Source organism: Sciurus carolinensis, chromosome 7 (assembly GCF_902686445.1).
Source record: "Sciurus carolinensis chromosome 7, mSciCar1.2, whole genome shotgun sequence".
Taxonomy (NCBI): Eukaryota; Metazoa; Chordata; class Mammalia; order Rodentia; family Sciuridae; genus Sciurus; species Sciurus carolinensis.
Window position 1 is genome coordinate 5,677,823 of NC_062219.1, and position 21,537 is coordinate 5,699,359.

The 21,537-nt window shown below is 43.0% G+C and overlaps 1 protein-coding gene across 1 annotated transcript in view; it reads right to left on the reverse strand.

Annotated features, from left to right (window-relative positions):
* Pacrg (parkin coregulated) overlaps positions 1-21,537 on the reverse strand; it is a 484,898-nt gene that overhangs the window by 217,885 nt on the left and 245,476 nt on the right. The window contains exon 3 of the mRNA XM_047558505.1: positions 2,783-2,954. Coding sequence (XP_047414461.1) covers positions 2,783-2,954 — 172 coding nt within the window. The remainder of the gene's footprint in view (positions 1-2,782; positions 2,955-21,537) is intronic.

Sequence of the window (21,537 nt, forward strand, 5' to 3'; positions counted from 1 at the left end):
CTGAGGGTGTCAGAGATTCTCCCAGGTTCTTCTAGTTCCCGTTCTCAGGGCCGCAGAGGCCTGGTCCTCCTTCCCTGTGTGTAGGCAGAGTTCTCCCAGTGGCCACCGGAAGCTGTGGCCTTGCTCTTTCTTCTATTGGGTAAAGAGGTTCCTGGCCCAGTTTGCAGGTTGCTATTTGCCCTCTGTCGTCTTCGTCACTCTGAATCCTCTTCTGAATTTAACATGCGAAGGGCCTCGCCACTCTGGAGGAGGAGGCCAGGCTGCAGGAAGGCTCCTCTTCCTCGCCCTTCCCTGCATGTCCTGCTGCGGCTCTCAGCAGTCCATGCCCTGTCACCGACCCCAGCACAACAGTGTATTTTGGAGTTTCTGACCCAGAATAACTTAAGAAGGTGGCAATTAGGAAAAGGGAACAAGGGTCGCTATGCCATGAAGCAACAACTGGAGCAGAGGTGTCGGCGCTCATCGTTTCGGTGACTACAGAACTTGGAGGGTGTTTTGGCTTTTCTTTTTTTTTGAGTCAGGGTCTCGCTGTGTTGCCCAGGCTGGTGTTGAACTGGTGGGCTCATGAGATCCTCCTGCGTTAGCCTCTGGAGTAGCTGGGACTACAGGAGCATGCCACCATGACTGGCAAAACGGAATATTGAATAAAGGAGCACCAGGAGAAAGAAAAATTGTATTTTTAGCTTTTTGCATTTTTTAAACCCTCTTTAATCATGGAATGTGTCCATTTCCCATTCCAACATTATCAATTTTATAATTTGTTGAAATCAGTCCCAGATTCTGGGAGGAATCTTTAGAGACGGTAATCAGAAATGCTAGCTGGTGACGGTGAGGTCGACTTTTGCCTCTGGATGAAGTGCAACTTATACCAATAGTATAGTCAGAAAACGAGGCTCACACAGCCGCTATAGGTTAGGGCAGTTATGTACATCAGCCTGCTAGCCGAACAGTCTCACTCCAGAATTCCACCTGAAAGATAATGATTTTCCTAGTGCGTTGGAACTGGGCATGACCTTGCGTAGTCAGCCAGCATTTCCTCCTGAGGAAAGGTCGGCTTCACTGACGTGGGATGAGAAGAGAAAGCAGAAGTTTGACTGAGGATCAGTACATGATAACAAGAAGTGAGGCAGCCTTGCAACAAAAGCCACCACGAGAAATTTCCAGGCTGCTGGGACCTTAAATGACCAAACTCCTATGCAGTTCATCTCCTGAGCAGTCACGTTTCTTGAGTTCTGGTCAGCAAGTGCCCTCTGGAGTACGCACCCCCCGTTTGGTCCCGACACATCACTTCTTTCTTACTCCCTTTTTGTATCTTCACATACAGAACAAATGAAATTGAAAAATCACTTCACCTTGCCTTGAGGGTCTCTAATCTTTTGTATATTTTAATTGTAAAAGAACATAGTAAAAGTATGACTTAGCAACTCCCTTTCTGCCCCTCAGTATCTTCACAGGGACATGGGGAGACACCTGAGAAGGCAACATCTTACCAGGATATTGTTGGTATTTTAGTGGGTGCAAGAGGAACAGGACAGATTGTTCCTGGAGAGAATGTCCCAGACCTTTTTTATCAAAGAAATGTGGATATCTTCCTTTCAAAATATAGTATTTTAACTAGAATTTAATGTGTTTAGAAAGCATGATCCATTTGGGAGACTAAGTCATGCTTGGAAAAGGCCTTAACATGGTTCAGTTCTGTCCCCCTGTAAAGGCCTCCCCAGGCCACCCCTCAGCAGCTGAGGCATTAGGGGAGGCACCCTAAAGGGCCTTTGGTTTTCTGTTTTTCTTTTGGTATTGGGGATTGGACTCATGGGCATTCAGCCACTGAGCCACATCCCTAGCTCCATTTTAATTTTATTTAGGGACAGGGTCTCATGGAGTTGCTTAGCACCTTTTTTTCAAGGCTGGCTTTGAACTTGTGATCCCCCTGGTCCTCCTGCCTCAGCCTCCTGAGCTGCTGGGATTACGGGTGTGCACCACCATGCCCAGTGGGCCTTTGGTAGTACTTTTGTCTGGTCTCACCTCTGTCTTGGTGGCAATGTGGCCAGAGCAGCTGGTCTGGCCCTGGGAGCTGAGGACAGGCCATCCATTCTCTGAGCCTTCATGGGTGGATGTGGGGGTGCCCCACAGTGACCCCAATACCAGGGTAGAGGTGAGAAGAACTGGGAAGGCTATCAAGGGACATGAGCTCAGAAACACCACTGGAGGGGCTGCAGAGGGTCCTGAGGCCCCAAGCCAAGCAGCATCCAGGTCTAATGTGGGACGTGGGCAGTCCTGGGGTCGCCAGGGCAACCTGCTCAATTTTAAAATGTCAGTTACTAAAAAGTTGATCTTTTCTCCATTCTGGACTTTTTTTTTCCTTAAAATTTAAAAAACTACTCATAAATCTACCTAAAAGGTACTTGGCACTGTATTTATATTGCACTTCACAAATTAAGGATGCCATTTAAAAAGAACTTGGGAGTGCAGAGGAGTATACACACACAAAGACACGTCACCTCTGTGTGTATAGGTTAGGGTCAGCACTGTCACTACCAGGATGCATTCTAAATTAGTGCAAACATCCCATGATTTATCTTATTTGTGTGGCTGAGCCATAGTGTAGCATGGATAATGGCATATATTTTCAGAGATTTGGGTTGTCTAGCTTCATAAGAGAATTTATAAAAATTCCCACAAACCCAGGGATCACCTCCGTCTGCTGTGTTTTATTGCTTAATTAGCAAGTTGTCAAAAGTGGCACCATATAAACTGAGCGATGCTTTCTCACCTGTTCACTTACTTTTTATCGGGATAATGAGCTGTGGAATGACAGGTAGAATCTTGTTCCCCCCGTGTTCCAGCATGTCGTGGATTCCTTGCCGAGCAAAAAACTCATAGGGAAATGTCATTTCACAAAGCCCATCAAAAAACAGAGGCAGGTAATGATGGTAATCCAGCTTCTCGATTTCCACCTGGAAATAGAGAAGAGAGGTTGTGTGAGAACAGCAGAGGCCAGCACAGCCCAGCTGGCCGCGAGGCTCTGTCCCCATCTCGGCAGGAAAGGGCTCTGCAGGATTCTCCAAAAGGTGTGACTGACCAGGACACCCAGCCACCTGAAGCATATACTCATGCCTTCGGTCTGTTAATAAGGAGCTTAAGTTTGCTGATCTTGAAATCTTAAAATCTTAGCAATCAAATCTCTTACTGACATTGGGAGCATATTAATTATTAATTATTTGCTTTTTAAAAATGATTCAAGAAGTCCATTGTATATATATTGAAAGATACATGTAGAAACAACACAAAACAAAATAAAACAGGGATAGCAGGAAACAGGCATTCCTGCGTTCTGGTGGAGTATGGAATGGGAGGTATAACGAACTACATTAATGTGGAGCCCTAGGTTCTTTGGGACCTGGCAGTGAGAGGGAAGCAAACATCCCTGAAGCCTGGATGACAAGTAGGAGTTAGTGGCATCAAGAAAAAAGGACAAGACAAGGAGTGGGCTGATCCGGAATGGACCCCTAACACCTCAGAATCAAAATGTCCCAGATCTCCCCTGTCTGCTTCTTCTGGGACGAGCTGTCTCTCGTTCCCTCGCCTCCTGTCACCCTCAATGGCACCTCCATGACCTTTTGCCAGAACTTTCCATCAGGGAATGGAACTAAACTCTGCAGCAATACTTTTTACTGTGAGTCAGGGTGAAGCAAATGGCTACAGTTCCTGGGGCAGGAGGCCTGCCTGCAGCCTGCTCACGAACTTCCCAACGACAGTGTGGTTGCCACAGTGGCTGGACAGGAAGAGGGGCCCAGCCAGCCAAGGCAGCACGCAGGGGAGAGCTGACATTCAGATCCTCATTCGGAACTGGAGCTTAGAAAATGAATCCCAAATGTAGGGATCAGTTGTTCTTTATATTCCTTGCATATTTATAATATTCATTTTATTCTGTGGAAGTTTATGGGATATCTATTTAACATTTTTTTCAAGGATTCTTGTTGTTGTGTTTCTTGTGCTGGGCTAGCTTGGACGTGGGGTAAGCAGCGCATACTCAAGACTCTGACTCTGGGAGCTGGGTGGAAGCAGGTATGTGGTGAGCAGCCTGCAAACTCGTTTATTGCAGAAGTACATCAGACTTTTATAGTTCTCTTGACCAATCATCATTTGCCATGGTTACACCTTTGTCCTATTTGAATTGACATCCTTTCCTTAGGTCTCTCAAGCCCTGCCCTTTGGTTCCCTTGGTAACACTGATGTCAACTTGGGGAAGCTGTGTACTTTCCTAGATGGCCAGAGCAGAAAGTTCCACTCCGCAGGTTTTCCTGTCAGGCCTGTAAGTGCAAAGGTTTTCCTTACACACTTGAGATATTCACTGCTGCCAGTCAAGAACCAGGATTTCTCCCAACATCTTGTGAATTCAAAAATGTTTTTGCTCATTATTTTGTACATTTTGAAAAATTTATTGCTACATGATTCAGTTATTAAAGGTACACTGTTGTTTTGTATAATTTTATCTTGTAAACTAACTTCATGATAAGTTTCATCTGTACTATAATTTTTACTTAAATCTTTAACATATGTTGCTCATTCTCTTTTGGATCACTGTCATATTTTTACGTGTTTCTCTTAAAATCAGCAAATCATTAATTTTTTTACTTTAATATGATCTAAGGCCCTGTATTTTGATACAGTAATTTAAACCATTTACATTTATAGCTATGCCTGGTTTAACTTGAGTCATCTTATTTTACAGTGTCTGGTGGTTGTTTTTCATTTACTGTTTCTTTTCTATTTAACTGTTTTGTTATATAGATTTTGCTTCATTTGCTTTGGGTTTATTGTTATTTTTGTGATGACTTTTTAAAGATAAGACAACCTGTGTAGATATTTTACCACAGTTATCTTAGAGCTTTCTCAAAGATTTTAAACAAATTCATCTTAATTAGGCAAGTTAAAAAATCTAATAAGATGACTGATGTGCCATTTCTTCCTTGGAATTCTATTTCTTTATTTGGTTTGGAGAAACTATACTACAACAGCAGCAACAAATAATAATGCCAATATATATGATGCCAGACACGGTATAAACAGAGCATTAGTTTATTTAATCATCTCCAATTAGTATTATTAGTATCCCAATTTGCAATATTTGGAAACTGAGGCACAAGGAAGCTTAATAACTTGTCCAAAGGCTACAAATAATAAGTGCTGGTGTGGGGATTCCAACCCTAACAGGATGGCTGTGTGACGGGGCACCACCTCTCAGACTACTTGTTGGGCACGCGGAGGATCGGTACTATTAAAACCTCCCTGAAAACTGCTCCATTCATCCTTCTGTCCGTGTCCTTGTTGTCATTACTAACACAGTTTGTCTTCGTCTGATATTAACACTGCTGCAACTGGGTTACCTGTCATATGCTTGTGTTTTTCATCCTTCAGCTTTCTTCTTGCTCTGACATTATATTTTGAGAGTCTCTCCTGCGTAGCTTATAGCTGGATTTGCTTTGCTCCCTTCCATTTTACAATAAATATGCCTTTAATGCTGAGCGCCCATATGATTCCTATTCTAAAAAGTTTTGAAGAAGAGAAATAATGAAAGGAAGAGAAAAGAAAAAAAGAGAGAGATACTGAAAGACAGAGACATTGAATGAAAGACTAAGTGAGCAAGAGACTGAGAAAGAAGAATCATCCCTATGTCTTTAAATCCTCCCGACTCTCCAACTTTAGCAACTCTTCCCTACAAAACCCCTCTTCTCATGTTCTTTCTCTGACCTATTTATTGGCCATTTGGCACTTCTGCTGTCATTCTGACCTGTTGCCTAAGTAATGGAGTAACAACTGGTTGGTATACATCGAGGTCACAAACTTCTTTAGCACCATAGATTTTGTTCTGCTTGCAATAGGGTGAATTTGTATGTAACTTTCTTCCTGCTTGTGTATCTCAGGGGTTTCTTCTTATGATTTAATACCATTTTCAGCTGATGAATTTGACTTAGCCCTTGGTAAGCCCTCTTAGATTCCATGCACCGTAAGAGCTGTGTGTGTGCTAATACCATATATTATTATTATTATTATTTTTAGTTTTCATTTAGTTTTCTATTTTTTTTTTGTTTTTTTATTTTTTCTTCCTTTTAGACATTGGTCCATTTTCACAGTAAAGTTTTTCAAGAGAATTCTCTAGAATCATTTCTACATTCCCTCCTCTCAGTCTCTCTCCCCACTTCTCCACCATCTCACTGAAGTTGCTTTATCGAGTCACCAGTGGCCACCTACCTGCCTAATCCCCTTGTCCCTCTTCTGTTCTCATCCGCACAGCACAGCTGACCTCGCGAAGTCATCTTCCCCGGGCCTCCCGGTGCCACACCCCAATGCTGGTGGCTGTCCTAATTCCCTCCCTTCAAATCCATGTTGGCTCCAGCAACAGTGGGACTCCATCTCCAGGTGAGACCTCGAGTCACTGCTTTTCCGCGATGTTGCTCGGTCCTGCTTGGTCCTGGCCCCAGCTTGCCTTCCCTGGCTGGCTGCTGCGGCCTCCTGGTGGCCCCTTGTTCCGACTGCTGCCTCCCTATTTCCACCCTTCCATCTTGGACTTGGCCTGCTGAGCTCCTGACCGGAGCCTCTCCAGGGCCCCCCTTGGTGCTCTGGGTGCCGGCAGCCCACCAGGTCCTCCTGAGAGTGCGGTGCTCAGAGCCCCTGGTGCCCTCCCCAGGCTGACCTGGCCGCACCTGTCGCCATTACAGATTCTGACTGCACACGTCTTAGTCTGCTCAGGCACGGCTGTAACAAGGTCCCGTAGGCTGGGCAGCTTTAACAGAGGAGTTTATTCTCTCACAGTTCTGGGGGCTGCAAGTTCAAGGTCAGGTTGAGGCCTCTCTTCCTGGCTTGTGGAAGTCACCTTATCACTGTCCTCACGTGGCCTTTCCTCTGTGTGTGCACACAGCCAGCTCTGGTGTCTCTCCACTTCTTACCAGGGCACAGTCCTTCTGAGCACTTAGACTGTGTGACCTCTGATGGTCACCATCTCCAAAGAGGTGACCCAGTGTTAGTGCTTCTGCACAGTGGATTGTGTGTTGGGGGGGGGGGCACAAAGAGTCTCTTGCACACCATTCTCTCTCTGCCAGGCCCCTCTGTTGCAGGCAGGTCCTGTCACCTAGACCTTAGTTCCCTGAGGCCTCTACCACCACCTCTCACCCCGTTTGGTTTTCTTTTAGCCCTTATCATTTATTCATTGCGTTTCTTAAGAGCTGTTTTCAGGGAGCTTGTCACCACCTAGAAGGGTGTTTGGCACATGATAGGTGTTGAATTTTAATAGTGGCCTTTTGAATCTGCCCTTCGTGTTAACTTCCTCGAGAGGCCTGCTCAGCTGAGGAAAGAGGCCAGCCCGTGTGGGGGTGGTGCCAGGGTGCACAGAGGGCCTGGCGTCTCACGCTGACCCTGTAGCAAGAAAGGGAAGGCAAGGGTCCAAATTTACATACTCGACAGCTTTGTGTGTTCCTCACAATGCTTTTGGGATTATTCACATTTCAGTTTTATGAGTATCTTAATAGACAGTCAGTATGGGCTTCTTGATGCCTCAATTTACCCTCATATCACTGGAAATTTCATAGGGCTCAATTGACTTCTTTGCTTACTTTTAAAACCATAGAAGAAAAGTTTCTGTTTTTCATAGCGTCATCAAATTCAGGCATATTAAAATATGTCCATATTGATTATAATTATAAGAGGACTTTATTTTAAAAATACAAATGTTAAGAATAATTGAAGATTAAGTCAAATCTTGAAGAAGAGATGAATGAGGAGATTCCCTACTGACCTCTGTTGACTCCTGTCACTTAGAGTGCTTCTAACTGCTGGCCTCTGCTTCATTTAGATTTCCAGAAAGCCATATTTAAGGTTTCTTTAGCAGTAAACATTTTTTTCAGTTTTGTAATCTTTTTGTTCTTAAGGTATAATATGCTTTATATTTACTAAATATTACCATAAAAGTATTTTTCAAATTTGGGCATCTTTTTTTAAAGTCTATGAAATCCAGAACTTAAAGAAAACTATCTGAAGTGAAACACAGAACAAGGACTGTTTTAGACATTCATTAAAATTACATGATTAATGACTACATTGATAGCAATTCCAGAAACATGAAGTGTTTTTATGCACATAATCTTTTGTTTTATAACTTTTTAAAGATCGCAATACCTACAAGTGGATCTCTAAATCTTTCAGTGACCTTTGGTCAAACGCAATAAAATTCTAACTTGACCTAGCCTGTCAAATATAACATTTTATCCCCATAACAAATGTGTAAGGTAGTGGTGCTGACTAAAAGGTCAGAAACACAATAAGGTTAATGATTTCCATTTAAAAAATTCAAATCAGAGACTTACTCGTACATCTTGCATATTCTTGCCTCAGTGAGCCTATGAAATATCATGAAAATATTGGTGATTATGACTCCTATAACAATTCCTGAGGACCCTGCTTAGTATCATGAACTAATCTGGAAAAAGTATAAGTATATATTTTGGATTCATTTGGACTTAATGTTATATTTATAAATAAAGTTTATAGATTTACATTTTAACCCTTGAGGCAGCTGCAAAGGCCTTACAAATGTAAAGCAGTAAGCAACATCTGCAGGTGGAATATACAAAGCGTATTTCTCACATTGGTGTACCGCTATTTTTCAAAATGTATGTAGATGCAGTTATGAATAATTAAAATTAATTAAGTCATTTTCTATTTTTCAACTGTACAACTATTTTACAGCTAAAGTCATGTAATAGTGTACATGAGATTTGTGATGTGGAAAGTAAAACATTTTTAACAGAAACAATGCTCTTTAGTGTAGAAAAGAAGCAGACTTCAAGAAAGATGGCAGCCAAGACTTTCATGGATCTGTAAACTGCTATATAGTCTCAAAAAACCAAGACGTGCTCAATGCAAAGTTCAGCTCAGAGATAGGGATGGAACCCAGTCACAGGGTGAGCGAGCGGTGAACTCGAGGTGATGCCAGGTGACCTCAGGAACTATCAGACCCAGACTGGCATGAGACCAGGACGGAGTAGTGACTCCAGAGTTCAGGAGAACAGAACATTTGATAAAAGAAGGGAATTAAACTGGAACTCCGGCATACAATCAGGACACTTGAAGGGCTGTCTCATGTGTGAAGAAGGGAACAGAGGGTCACTAGTTTGTGCAAACAGAAAGAAGACTTGATGTTTGACAAACTCCTTGGGAAAAATCTCCTCTGAAAAACAGAAATCCAAAGAACCTAAAGCCAAGAATTTAAGTCTCAGATGATAGAAAAGAAAATTCAGAGGCCCAAATAAAAGCAAATGCAAAGATGTGAACCCTTGCATAATCTGGGTACCTGAGACTGCCACACAGAAAGTGCTACCCTTGTTGCAGTCGAGTTCACAAGAAAAAAATTACCAGACCACATGGCAATGGAGTTATCATAAGGAAGACTCAGTGATCCAGTGAGTGTGGGAATGAGCTCTGGCCCTGAAACTACCAGCTGGAGATAACAGAATAAAATCCGCAAAGAAATCAAATACCTAAAACAAAAGACCACTTTTTCAAAAAGGACCAATAAAACTTCCAAGAAAAAATTATATTACCAATAACTAAAAGCTAGGTTAAATATTAGAATAGCCATTTAGTCAATCTCAGGAGAACTCAATGGTAGCAAAAAGAAGTAACTCAGAAAATCCCACCGCAGAGATGCTGCCACGGGACTCAGGAGCTCCAGAGGAGAGAGAAAAAAGTGGAGCAGGGCAGTATCTGAAGAAATAAAGGTTGATACTCAATCAAGAGTGAAGGAGGATGTGGGTCTTCGGATTTGAAGATGTATATCCAAACACTTTTCAGAAAAACTATCCAACTCCAAAGTCAAGGAAAAGATTTAAAAGCAACTAGAAACAAAAGACTGATTACATATAAATGATCAAAATGGGGCTATATTTCTCATGAACAAAATGGAGAACAAGAGACAGGGTCAATGTTCTTTAACACATTAGAAGACAAAAACTATTCATCTAGTATGCAACTCAATGAAGCCATCTTTCAAAAATAAAGAAAAATCAAATGTACTTCACCAACATGGGGGGATATTTTTCCAAGCCATCGATCATTATCTGAATTACAGGATAAAAATTATTAAAAAGTAAGTTGAACGCAGGACAAAAAAGTGAAATGCAAGAAATAATACGAAACAAAATGTTGAGTGATTGATAAGAATAAGTAAGCACTGACTATAAAAACAAAATAAAATCATCAATATGGTGGTGAAGTGGAACCAAGATACTAGAAAGGAACAGTAGTCAAGAAGAGAGGAAGAAATCCTTAGGTTGATAGAAATGAGGATTGAGTTTAGACAATGAAATCATTAAGCATATTAAAATCTAAGGATTACTGTTGAAAAGCAAACCTCCAATAGAATAGAGTAGAATACAGGGAATGAATAAAGATCTAGCAATCCAACAGAAGGCTGGGTAAGCAAGCCCCTGCCTATAGGCAAAAAGCATGGAGGGAAGAAAATATGTAGGATGGATCCAAATATATAAGCAATCCCAGAGAGTGGAGGGAATTAAACCTCTGTTGAAAGACAGATTACCAGAAGAGGGAAACACACTTCCGCCCTGTATTTGCTTATGAGGAACACACTCAAAATATAATAACAAAGACAGGCTGAAAGGAAAGGTATGGTAAAAAGAAACAATAACTAGATGTAGGATGAGTTCCTGGAAGAGGAATTGTTCTATCAAAGGGTAGATGTACATGCAGTTTGGATAGATGTTACCAAGTGGTGCTTCACAGAGAGGGTACCAAATTATTTTCCCCCTCAACAATAAATGAGTGCCCATTTTCCCATTGTCTGTGCAGAGAGAACACTACCCAGAGGGAATCAAAGCTTGACTACTGACAGTATTACAGGTCACAATGGCATTTCAGCGTTGTTTCAGCCTGCACTTGTCTTACAGTGAGAACAGCTGCCTTTTCAACACCATTTGTATATCTTTCCATTTTTTCTACTGAGGCATTGACTTTCTTTTAAAAAGAGATCTTCTATTTTAGGGAGCTTAGTCTTTTTTTGTTTAACAGAAGTATCGAGTTTTTGTTATGCAGATTTTTTATGCTTTTGCATATATTAATGATTCCTGGGTTCTGAAGTTTGAGTCATCATTAGAATGTTTTCCCCCAGTTTTGTGGCATAAAGAACAGAAACAATTAGAAAGGAATCCTCCTGACTGGATGCTCAGGCACCTGCATATTCCTCTGCCTTGAAGCCTTTGTCTGTCTGTGGCTCTCCAGCTGTGCCAGGAGGCAGGCTGCCCAGAGCACTTGCTAGAAGCCTCCATGGGGAGGACGCGCCCTATCACAAAGCCCTATCTCTTGACTTTCTCTCCAGCTCCATTCTCTCTGACCCATGAGCCCACACTCTGAACTATCACAACAGCTTAGTAGATTTTAATGCCTAGTACATCAGTTGCCTTCATGTTACTTTTCCAGATTTTTTATAATCATGCTAAACCTTAGACAAACTCTATTTTGTGGTCCTACAGAGAACCTTGCATTTGAAAATTAGATAAAACACGGTCTTTGCAAGCATATGTGGGATATTTTAGAGAACAGAATACGTACTGAGCCACAAAGTGAGTCTCAAGAAATTTCAAAATACCTGTCATGAGTATCACATTTTCTGAAGAAACTGAAATAAAATAATAACTCATGACCTGAAAGATAGCCAGACTTAATCCTCAGTATTTAGAAATTGAGGAATACTTTTGAATCACTTGTAGATCAAAGAGAAAATCATTATGGAAATAATGGCATATTAAGAATTGCTTTCCTATGTACACATATGAATCTGCCACAGTGAATCCCACCATCGTGTGCATCCACAAGACTGGGACCCTAATTAGAATAAGATATATTCCATGCATGTATAATTTCATCAAAATGGACTCTATTGTCATGTACAACTAAAAGGAACCAATAAGAAATAAAATTAAAAGTAAGAAAAACATAGATACCAAAAAAAAAAAAAGAAATAAAAAGAAAGAATCAAAACACAATAAAATTTTTAACCTTAAAAGAACAAACTCCCACTTACACAGATACTTTTAAGAATGGGAAAGTAGACAGGAGTTGCTACATGAGACATATAGAGCTAGAGAGAGACTGAATCAAGCACAGTAGTGGGAGACTGAGCAGCAGGTCCAGGCCAGAGCCAAAGGATGAGCTGCGGATATACGAGGACATTTCATCTTCGGGCTCACATCTCAGACTAAAGGAAGAAACGAGACCATCTCCATATTAAGACGCACATACAATACTTATATAAAATTTGTTCATTGAAACATAACACTCTTACCAAAAGCCTGCAGCAAATATTAAACTGTACAGGGAAACGTTAAGAACCAGCCACGTGGTTAGGAAGGAGAAGACTGTTACTCAACATCCTATTGGAGGTCGCAGCTAACGTGGCAAGGTGAGAACTCCTTTGTAGATGGACGGGGTGGCCGAGAAAAGCCATGTGTCTAAGAGACACACCCAGAGGCTCCAGGACATCTGGTTAGGAAGAATTCAGAAAAGCTGCTGCACAGACAGAGCGCTAAGAACAATTGTATTCAGACATGTGATTAAAACATGCTAAGAAAATGTTTGTTAAAAAGGTCACAGGAGTGCGAAATGGAGCCCAAGAGGCACTTTAAGGCCACAGAATTAACGGTCGATATGTAAAACTTTACAGAGGAAATTACAGAAGATCATCAACAAATACCAATGCAAGACAGGAGGGTGTTCTATGGGTTCGCAGATGCACTGACAAGGCTCCCGGATGGAGGGAAGATTACAAAGAAGGCAGACACCACTCACAGCTTAACCATAAATCTCCAAGTCTCTGTCTAGCTGGAAGATATTAATTACTGAGTAACAAATCTGGACTTGAAAATGGAGAATCAAATTATTTTGTGGAATAACCTTATTTTAAGTTTCTGTCAAAAATGCTAACATAAGAGCTAAAGGTCAGTTGTAAGCAGATCTCAAATTTCTGCCACTTAACCTTTATTATCCAAGACCTGTATGCTCCTGACTGTGGCAGTCAGTGATGATACTTTCAATTTAATACATAAAAAAGAAATAATCCCATGTTCTGTCGCTTTGAACAATCCCACTCTCTTTCATTTGTCATAAAGTTAAAGGAATTTCTTAAAACTTTTAAAATGGCACTTATTTTAACCAGACAGGAATACAAAGGAGCAAAATTGTTTTAAAATATATCTTTAAAGCTTCTCTTTCCTGTACCACATTTCTGTATAATGCTAAAATAGTATAATTTGGTCAGAGGTAGGGAATAATTATATTTGGGGGCAAAAGTGTTCATAAAATGGAGAAGCAATGAAAGGCCCAAATGGCCTTGGCAGAGCGTTAGGAATGATAAACATCCATTTATCCATCTATCACTGGTGTTAGTAGTAAAACATGGTGTTATTTTACAAAAACTGTCCCTGAAGTAGGTATTGTCCTGTCAATTTTAATACACTCAACCAAATAAGGAGAATTGAAGAGGTTAGCAAAGGATAATTTCAGGTGAAGTTATTGCCAGTAAGCACTTTTAAGAATAAATTACCATAACAGTAGCAGTAGAAGCTCTCTCTTACATCACCTATAACTTTACTATGTGTATATTTTGCAGAGTTTGGTTTCAATTTATTAAACTTCTTTAAACTCAGGAATTCTTGTACAAATCAAATTTCATTTAGGAAACTAAAGCAAAAACAAAAACAAAACAAAAAAACTGAACAGCTGTGACAATTATACTGCTGTTAAATGTCAGGGAGAGTTGGGATCAGTGAGCGGGCAGGAGAGAAAAAGAGAGCGTACTACAGAAGAACGGCTTGTGACCTGGAAGCCACACTGTGGAGAGCAGCCTGCGTGTGCAACCAGACAGACCCAGTTCAATCTCATCACGTGTGCACAGTCAGCTCTCATTGATCTCCCTTCTACAGGTGGAAACTTCAGGAGCCCCTCTGCAAGTGAGTTCATCATGTGCAATGGGCGCTGATTCCTGGGGTTGTCATAAGGATGAAGTGAGACAGTATGAGCTACTTGATGTTAATTCCCCCTCTGTTCTCTAAAGCAAAAATAATATAGTCACAGAAAAAGAAGTAAAAGATCAAATGAGTAAATGACCAAGAGGGGAAGGCACCAGAGCTGTCTAGGAAGAGGCTTGGGGGAGAGAAAAGAGATGACTGGGCTGGAGTGGAGAGGGAAAAGCATCCTTGGTGGGGGGGACTTTGACAAATCCAGCAAGAGGAGAAAGGCTCAGCATTCTGCGCAAAGGACATGACCATAGCTTTGTCAGCAGTCTGGGCTGAGGCAATCTGAGTGGAGATGAACTGGCAGGTGATGCTGGAGAGGTAGGAAGGGACTCTTTGTGCCAGGCTGAGTCTGGACTGAGCTCTTCAGACAACAGGGAAAACAGGTGATTAAATAACCATGAAAGTAAGGATAGTCTGGCAGGAGAGTCCAGGATGACTGGGGAAGTCAAAGCATGGGAGTGACTGTCTGAGAGAAGAGTTTCCTGCTCACAGGCCACAGTAGCTACTTAAGAAGCTGCAGGGACCTGGTGTTGAATCCTGGTGTTGACATAGAAAGACAGGAGAGAAGGCACAGGTAAGGGAAAGATGGAGGGATATTTTACAGGGTTGAATGATTAACTGGCACAGAGCATAAAGTGCAAGATGGGATACGTTCCAGAACCGGTTTCCAACACTTGGGATGCGTAAAACAATGTGGCCTTGTCAGAATCAGAGAACATGGGCAGGGACAGGTATTGCAGGCCACATGTTCAGTTTGAGACAGAGTAGGAGACCTTGGCTAAAGATGTAAGAATCACATTTTGGGTTTTGGTAGAGACACAGTTAGTGTAGCAGTCAGCAGAGACACTGCATGCAGGTCATAGGGTCATGAGACATGAAGACATCCCGAGAAAGGAAGGTCGGAGAGCCAAGAGAATCATGGAGGATGATAGGGTGTGTGTGACATTGGCATCAAGGGAAAAGATGGGTTGGATGCTTGGCTAGCCCATCAAAGAGGAGATAAATGATAGTTACTGGAAGTACAGGAACTTGACAGCCGAGGCAACCCAGGGTCTAAGCTGAAACCCATCATGTTAAGCTTTCGTTCTATGGGCAAGATAGAATTATTACAGAAGAACTCAAACCAGCTCATGAGGAGAGACCATTATCAGTACTTCAAAGACCTGTCCCTCCCTCCTGAGTCCTCAGTCCTTCCAGGCCTGTGCAGGAGTTGGAACCTTCCAGTCTGTGAACCCTGTTCTTCCAGTTGGCCTGGGAGCATTCTGTGCTACATGGGAGGGAGGGAACTCATGAACAGGTGAGGATACCTGGGAAGACCCCATTGTTAAAAATACCTTCTCGCATTTATTAATTAAGATTTTCTTTCTCTCTCTCTCTCTCTCTCTCTGTCTCTCTTTTTTAGAAACCTAGTACCTTTTGGCTTGTTTCAGATCACATGCTGTTATATCTTCAGGTATAACTATAATTAGATCATCTAATTGCCCTTCCCCAAATACCAAAAGAATTAACTGGGTGAAGTGGAAAGAACGGACAGGTAACTGTGATGCAGGGCGCATCTCCAGGAGGTGGGCATGGGTGGGTGTGGGTTTGGGGAAGGGCACTGCCCAATCACAAGCAACTCATCAACCAGCCCCGCCAGGTTCTGGCACATGCTGTTGTGGCGAGTTGCTGTTGTGTGCTTTGGATGGATGCCCAGCAAGGAGGGGGAGCGTGGAGGGAGGAAAGGGCATTGGCTCTAGGGTCTCATCTCAACTCCCAGCACAAGCAACGATCACCGGCAAGTTGCTCATTCTGTGCTTCAGTTTCCACCTGCAAAATAGGTCAGCGACAGTACTGCCTCATGGGCTGTTGTGATAGCTAAGAGCAGTGCGGGGCACTGGAAGGCACCAATAGATGCACGCTAGAAAGCAACTGCCAAGGAATTCTCTGCTGTCCTCATTACGTGTCGCCTCTGCGTAACCTGCAACCTGCAACCCTTAGTCCAGTTCTAGATATTTACTATATTCTTTACATTTTACTATGCACAGAAAAAAATTCTTATTTTTGGTGTGCCAACATTTTCTTAAACTGTTCAGGTTCTCCTGGCATTTTGTTTTAAATGACTGGAGAACAGAAGTCATTTGTGAAGGACACAGAACATGGGCCCAGAGAGCTCATGGGGCAAAGCGGGCACGCGCCTGTGTCTGCCAGCAATTCAGGGGACTTCAAAATAGGTCAGACTGTCTTATAGGAAATGACACCATCCCTTTGGGTTGCATGGGATGACAATACACCTAGGGGATAAGAATATGAAAAGCTGAGCATCTTTATTATAATAACATTGCACTCTGTTACATAGATTTTGAGTACAGATAAGTTCACATTTATAAAATGACTACAGACATGTATGTGAACTGATTAAGTAGTAGTACATAAAATTTACTGACATCACGTTCATCAGTTAAGGCATTTCCTAATTTCTTAATGAAAACATATCTGTCTAGTGGAACCTCTGCTTCTAGTTAGCCTTGGGCCACACACCTCGCTTTGATAGCAAGCACAGTGTTTACAAGGTAGTTGTTTTGACACTTGAGAATCGCACACCAGTGACACTCAGAAAAACAGAATAAGATGCCAAGTTGTAATTTTGTAAAGAAGCATCTTAAGTCACTATCTCAAAGCACGGTTTCATAAAGGTTGCTGTATTTTCTTTTTCCTTTTTCTTTTTTTGTATTTTATTTTTTGCTTCAAGACTGAACTTCTTAGTGGGTAGTATAAAGAGTATTTCCTTGAATGTAGTTTGAATTACAGAGAAAATTCAATCCCACACAAAATGAAGGGTCATTGTTGTGGCTGTCATTACCCAGCTGGAGGAGCCTGCCCTGGCTCCGCCACCCCCTCAGAGACAACCCAGCGTCACTCTGGAGGGTGCCCTTGCTCTTCTGCTTGTATGCTCTGCAAGGACAGGGGCAGTGTCCGGTTCACCTGTGGCACCTGACACCATCCACCTCCTGTGAGTCTGTGTTTATTTATTTCTTTTATTGGTGCATTATAATTACACATAATAGTGGGACTCTTTAAGCCTTAATTGATTGTTCTATCTGGGGTTGGGGTATAAGTGAAATACTGCAGGGTATGGTTCAGAATGCCAGTTGCCCAGCAAGTATCACTAAGAGCCTCACAAGCAAACCTGCGACACATCTCACCTACATTAAGAACTTGGAGTACAGTAGGCACCTGAAATTGCACTTTTATGACTCCCAAGCTTAATGATATCTAACCTTGTTTCAAGAGTTCCCAGTTGTCACAGACAGACCTCTGCACCAGCTCAGACAGCCTTCCTTGTCCCTCTGTGGACAGTGAAGCCCATGTGGCACCAGTGCCCTTTTTATACATTGTACTGGGGCATTTATTGTATAGATTTATTTATATTCTGCCACCCTCACTAGATTGTGAGTCCCAATGGCACAGCATATCCATTTTTCAATCAATAACATTACACGACAACTCATGGACAGAAGCCACTTTGCGTTTGTGATTGACTTAATCAGGGAGCAGTTTCTCAAGGGACCTCAGTAACAGCCCCTCTTCTCTTTTTCCTTTCCCTGGGCAGCCAGAACCTCCCTCCTAAAATACACTCTGTGAATTCATGCAGCAGCAAAGCACTCTCTGCTGACTGTGTGTAGGGTAGGTTCTAAGCCCTTGATCATGGCGAGGGAGGTTCTCCAGAACCTATCCTCAAGTTCCCTACAGCTGCATATTCTGACATTCTGCTCTCACTCCCCAGTTATACCAAATATTCCATTCTTTGCTGAATACATCCTGTGTCTGCAGTATTTCCCTGCTTCTTCTATTTTGATGTTTATCTTTTTATTCCTTATGAAATCTTATGAATGCTGCATCCTTTCCATATAATAGTAGTTAAGAATGTAGATTTTGGAGCCTCAGTTCAAATCCTTCATCTGTCTGTGCTGCAAATCAGTTACATGACCTTGGGAAGTCATGTCAGGCTCCTGATTAAAATGCAATGTCAACGGCATATACTTTGCAGTAAATAACACAATCAGTTAATTCATACAAACTATCTAGCATACTGCCTGGTCCATGTCAATCATTACTATTGCAACTTTGCTATAATAGCATTAGGCACATTATATTATAATTATATGGGTAATTATTAAGTGTGTACCCAAATATTTACCTATTTGTAATATGAATTACGTCTCTCATTGCCTTTCAGTTGGAGTGTGGATGAGGAGGAGGGGCTGAATAGGCAGGAGAGAGTGTGAAGAACAAGGGGTCAGATTTGCAAGCCCAGGTCCTCCAGCCTGGATGGCAGCTGTGCCTGTGTGCACACATGTGGGTGCACATGGGTATGTTGCTGATAACTGGAAAGAACTGGGGAAGGTCCCGGGGTCCCTGAGTATGTTGGCAGAGGGCTGGGATAGGCTGTTGTACTTTGTTTCTCAGGGCATGGGCCAAGGCAGTTGAGAGTCCTGGCAGAGGCTAGAGGTGACTGCTCAAGTCTGGGACAGAAAGGCACACAGCTGAACCTGAAGCAGCCATGAGGGCTGGTCTTTGACAGTCAACCAGCAGCTGAGCTTCAGAAATGGTCATCCCATCGCCTACACTAAGAGAACGGATCGAGGACCAGTTCCAGCCACGGCCACTCAACTGCAGCTCTGAAGATGGAGACCCACACCCAAGGGCCAGGTGAGAAGACCTATGAGCTCGGCTGCAGCCCGCAGCGAGAGAGGGAGCTCCGAATGCTGGTTCCTGGCACTCCCCTCTGGAGGGGGCCGTCTAAGTGTCTGCTCCGCCCAGGTGAGGCATGGCAAGGAGAAGGGAGTAAGGCAGGTACAGGGCCACGAGACAGACGGGTCCCAAAGGCTTCACTCTCCCCTCCCGCTTCCTGGACGTCCCGAGTGGAATGGGCTCTCCGGAGTCATGGACAATGAAGAGTCCTGGCCTTCTGCAGTATGAGGTGTTCATGCCCATCAGCACTGGGTGCTGTTGCGCGTGTGCGTGCGTTAGAGCTGTCTCCCATCGCATCTGATTGACGGTTAATGCAGAATCTAACATGGAGCAGGGCTGTCACACAGACCTGGATGGAGGGATTAAAAAGGAGTAAATGAACAAATCTGCTAATTTATTGCACCCTCTCTGGGGCAAATATCTTCCGTTTCAGTGTGTTTTTCTGGAAAATTCTGCAAAATCTGCTAAGTGACTGTTGGTTTCAGACCTACTGGATTTAGTCATCTGGGATAAGGAGTCATTTTGTGTGACTTTAAACCCTTCATTTCAATCTCCTTTTGATTCACAAGTGAGAACCAGAATCCCATTTAGGGTAAAATGACTAGCCCTGAGGTCTGAAGTGATTGACTTGCCCACTCATCGGTCCTAACTTATTTAGGATCATTGTTCTTTTGTCAACTGAAAGGGGCTTTTGATTTCATTTAGTTTTCCACACTTTTGGTTCATGAAATGTGCCAAGCTCGGCGCTGATTGCTGGGTCTATCAAATCCTGCTTCCGTGTTAGGACCCATCCTGTGCAGCCTGGCGGTTCCCCGGTGCCACAGTGGTTAGATGTAGAGCAGTTTATGGTCACACTACAACGCTTTTAAAAGGCCTGGAATGAAGGGAAACAAGAGTGCCAAGGAAGTCCAAGGAGGGCGGTGCCACCGCAGCCACGCCTCCACCTGCCACCTGCCCTTAGCATTGGCCGCCGATTGTAGCAGATCCACTCAGCGAGTCTGAGCTGACTGGTGCAGCAGACCAAGACATCAACCACGCCGTGACGTCACATCCAGATTATTAACATGAGACTCATGAGGCGGGTAGAAACCAGGTCTTCTCCGGGCTGGGGAATGTGTAGCAGCCGGCTGGGGGAGGGCAGCTCTTGGTGGTGTAAATGCCAGGCTGCCAATCTGAAATCTCTGGGAAGAGATGCATAGAATCAACTCCCAGAAGCTGTAAGAAACTCCATGTTGCAACTTCCTGTATCTCAAGAGAATCTTGGTTATTTCTCTATATCGAGAGAAATACATTTTGCACAAAAAAAAACTTTAGGCATCTCTGTATTTCATAGACCCTGCCTGGCCAGGCTAACCCACAAGGTGCTCACACCATCTTCTGACTGCCCAGGTCTCTAAAGAAGAGGGGTAGTTTCATGTGACAGGCTACAGACTGTCTTTTACATCAGAACAAGGTTTTATCTCCCTCACTCTCAATGAAGTAAAAATAGCTGAACGCAGACAGAACCTCGAACATACAAACCAAGAAATGAATCAAAAGCCCATGTGACTGAAGTTGTTGAAGCTAATTTTCCTCCCAGTTGTACAAAACTTTTGGGCTCTGTCATTTACACCAGATTCTCCTTTCCTTTTGCTTTCTCTTGTCCACAATTATATTCCTTTTGTCCCCCATTTGCTGCTGGAAGGTCACACCCATTCAGTGGTATCACTTAGGCTTATTTGGCAGCATGAATCTAAGGTTCAAGTTAGAGGAGCCGTGGTTGGCTGGGTGTTGACCGAGCGGTTCAACAGCATCATCCAGTGCCCACCTGCTCCCAGCTCTCCCCTGTGCCACCCCGAAAGGGTAGGCCGGCTCTCCTCCTGATCAAAAAATGGCTGCAACAACTACAATAATTTCATCTAGACATGGTCACATACAGTAGCAGAAGAATGTCAAATTTCTCCTTTTGTCTCTTTTTAAAAGGTAAGGAAACTTTCTCAGAAATAACCCCTCTCTTTTTTGCCCTTGGAACTGAGTCAAAAATTCCTCCCCACCCAATACAGTCCAAATCACTAGCAATCCAAATATATTCACCTGCCTGCCTCCCACTAGCTTTATCTTTTGGGGATAAGGAGAGAATAGCTGGTTGGTGAGGCACTAAAAGTATCTGCTAGGGACAGTGAACCTAGAGAAATTGGAGAGAGAGTCATAAGTAGACCATGGTGTAATCCAAGAAGCAGGCTTGAGACCGTAGGAGTGTCGGTCTCCTACCACTCTGTGACAATTTACCACAAGCATGGTGAGCTAGAAGCACAAGCTCTGTACTCATGATTCTGGAAGTCAGAAGTCCCACGTGCACGGTGTGGCTGAAATGAAGGCCTTGCAGGCCCTGGCTCTAGCAGCGTGGCCCTGCCTTCCTCAGCATCCAGGGGCTGCCTGCATTTCTTGGAAGCACATCTTCAAAGCACATCACTCATCCTTTGCATCCTTGGTCACGTCTCTTCTCTCTGACTCTGACCTTCCTGCCTCCCTTCCTGAGGACTAGCCATTGTACCCAACTGAGCCCGCTGGCTAATCTAGGATGGTCTCTCCGTCTTAAACATGTCTGCAAAGGTCCTTTGCCACGTGGGATAACATAGTTCCAGGTTTTGGAGAACAGGATGGAGACCTCTTTAGGGCTATTATTCTACCTACCATTGGAGGGGATTTTAATATGACTTTTAACACATGTATAAGAAAATTG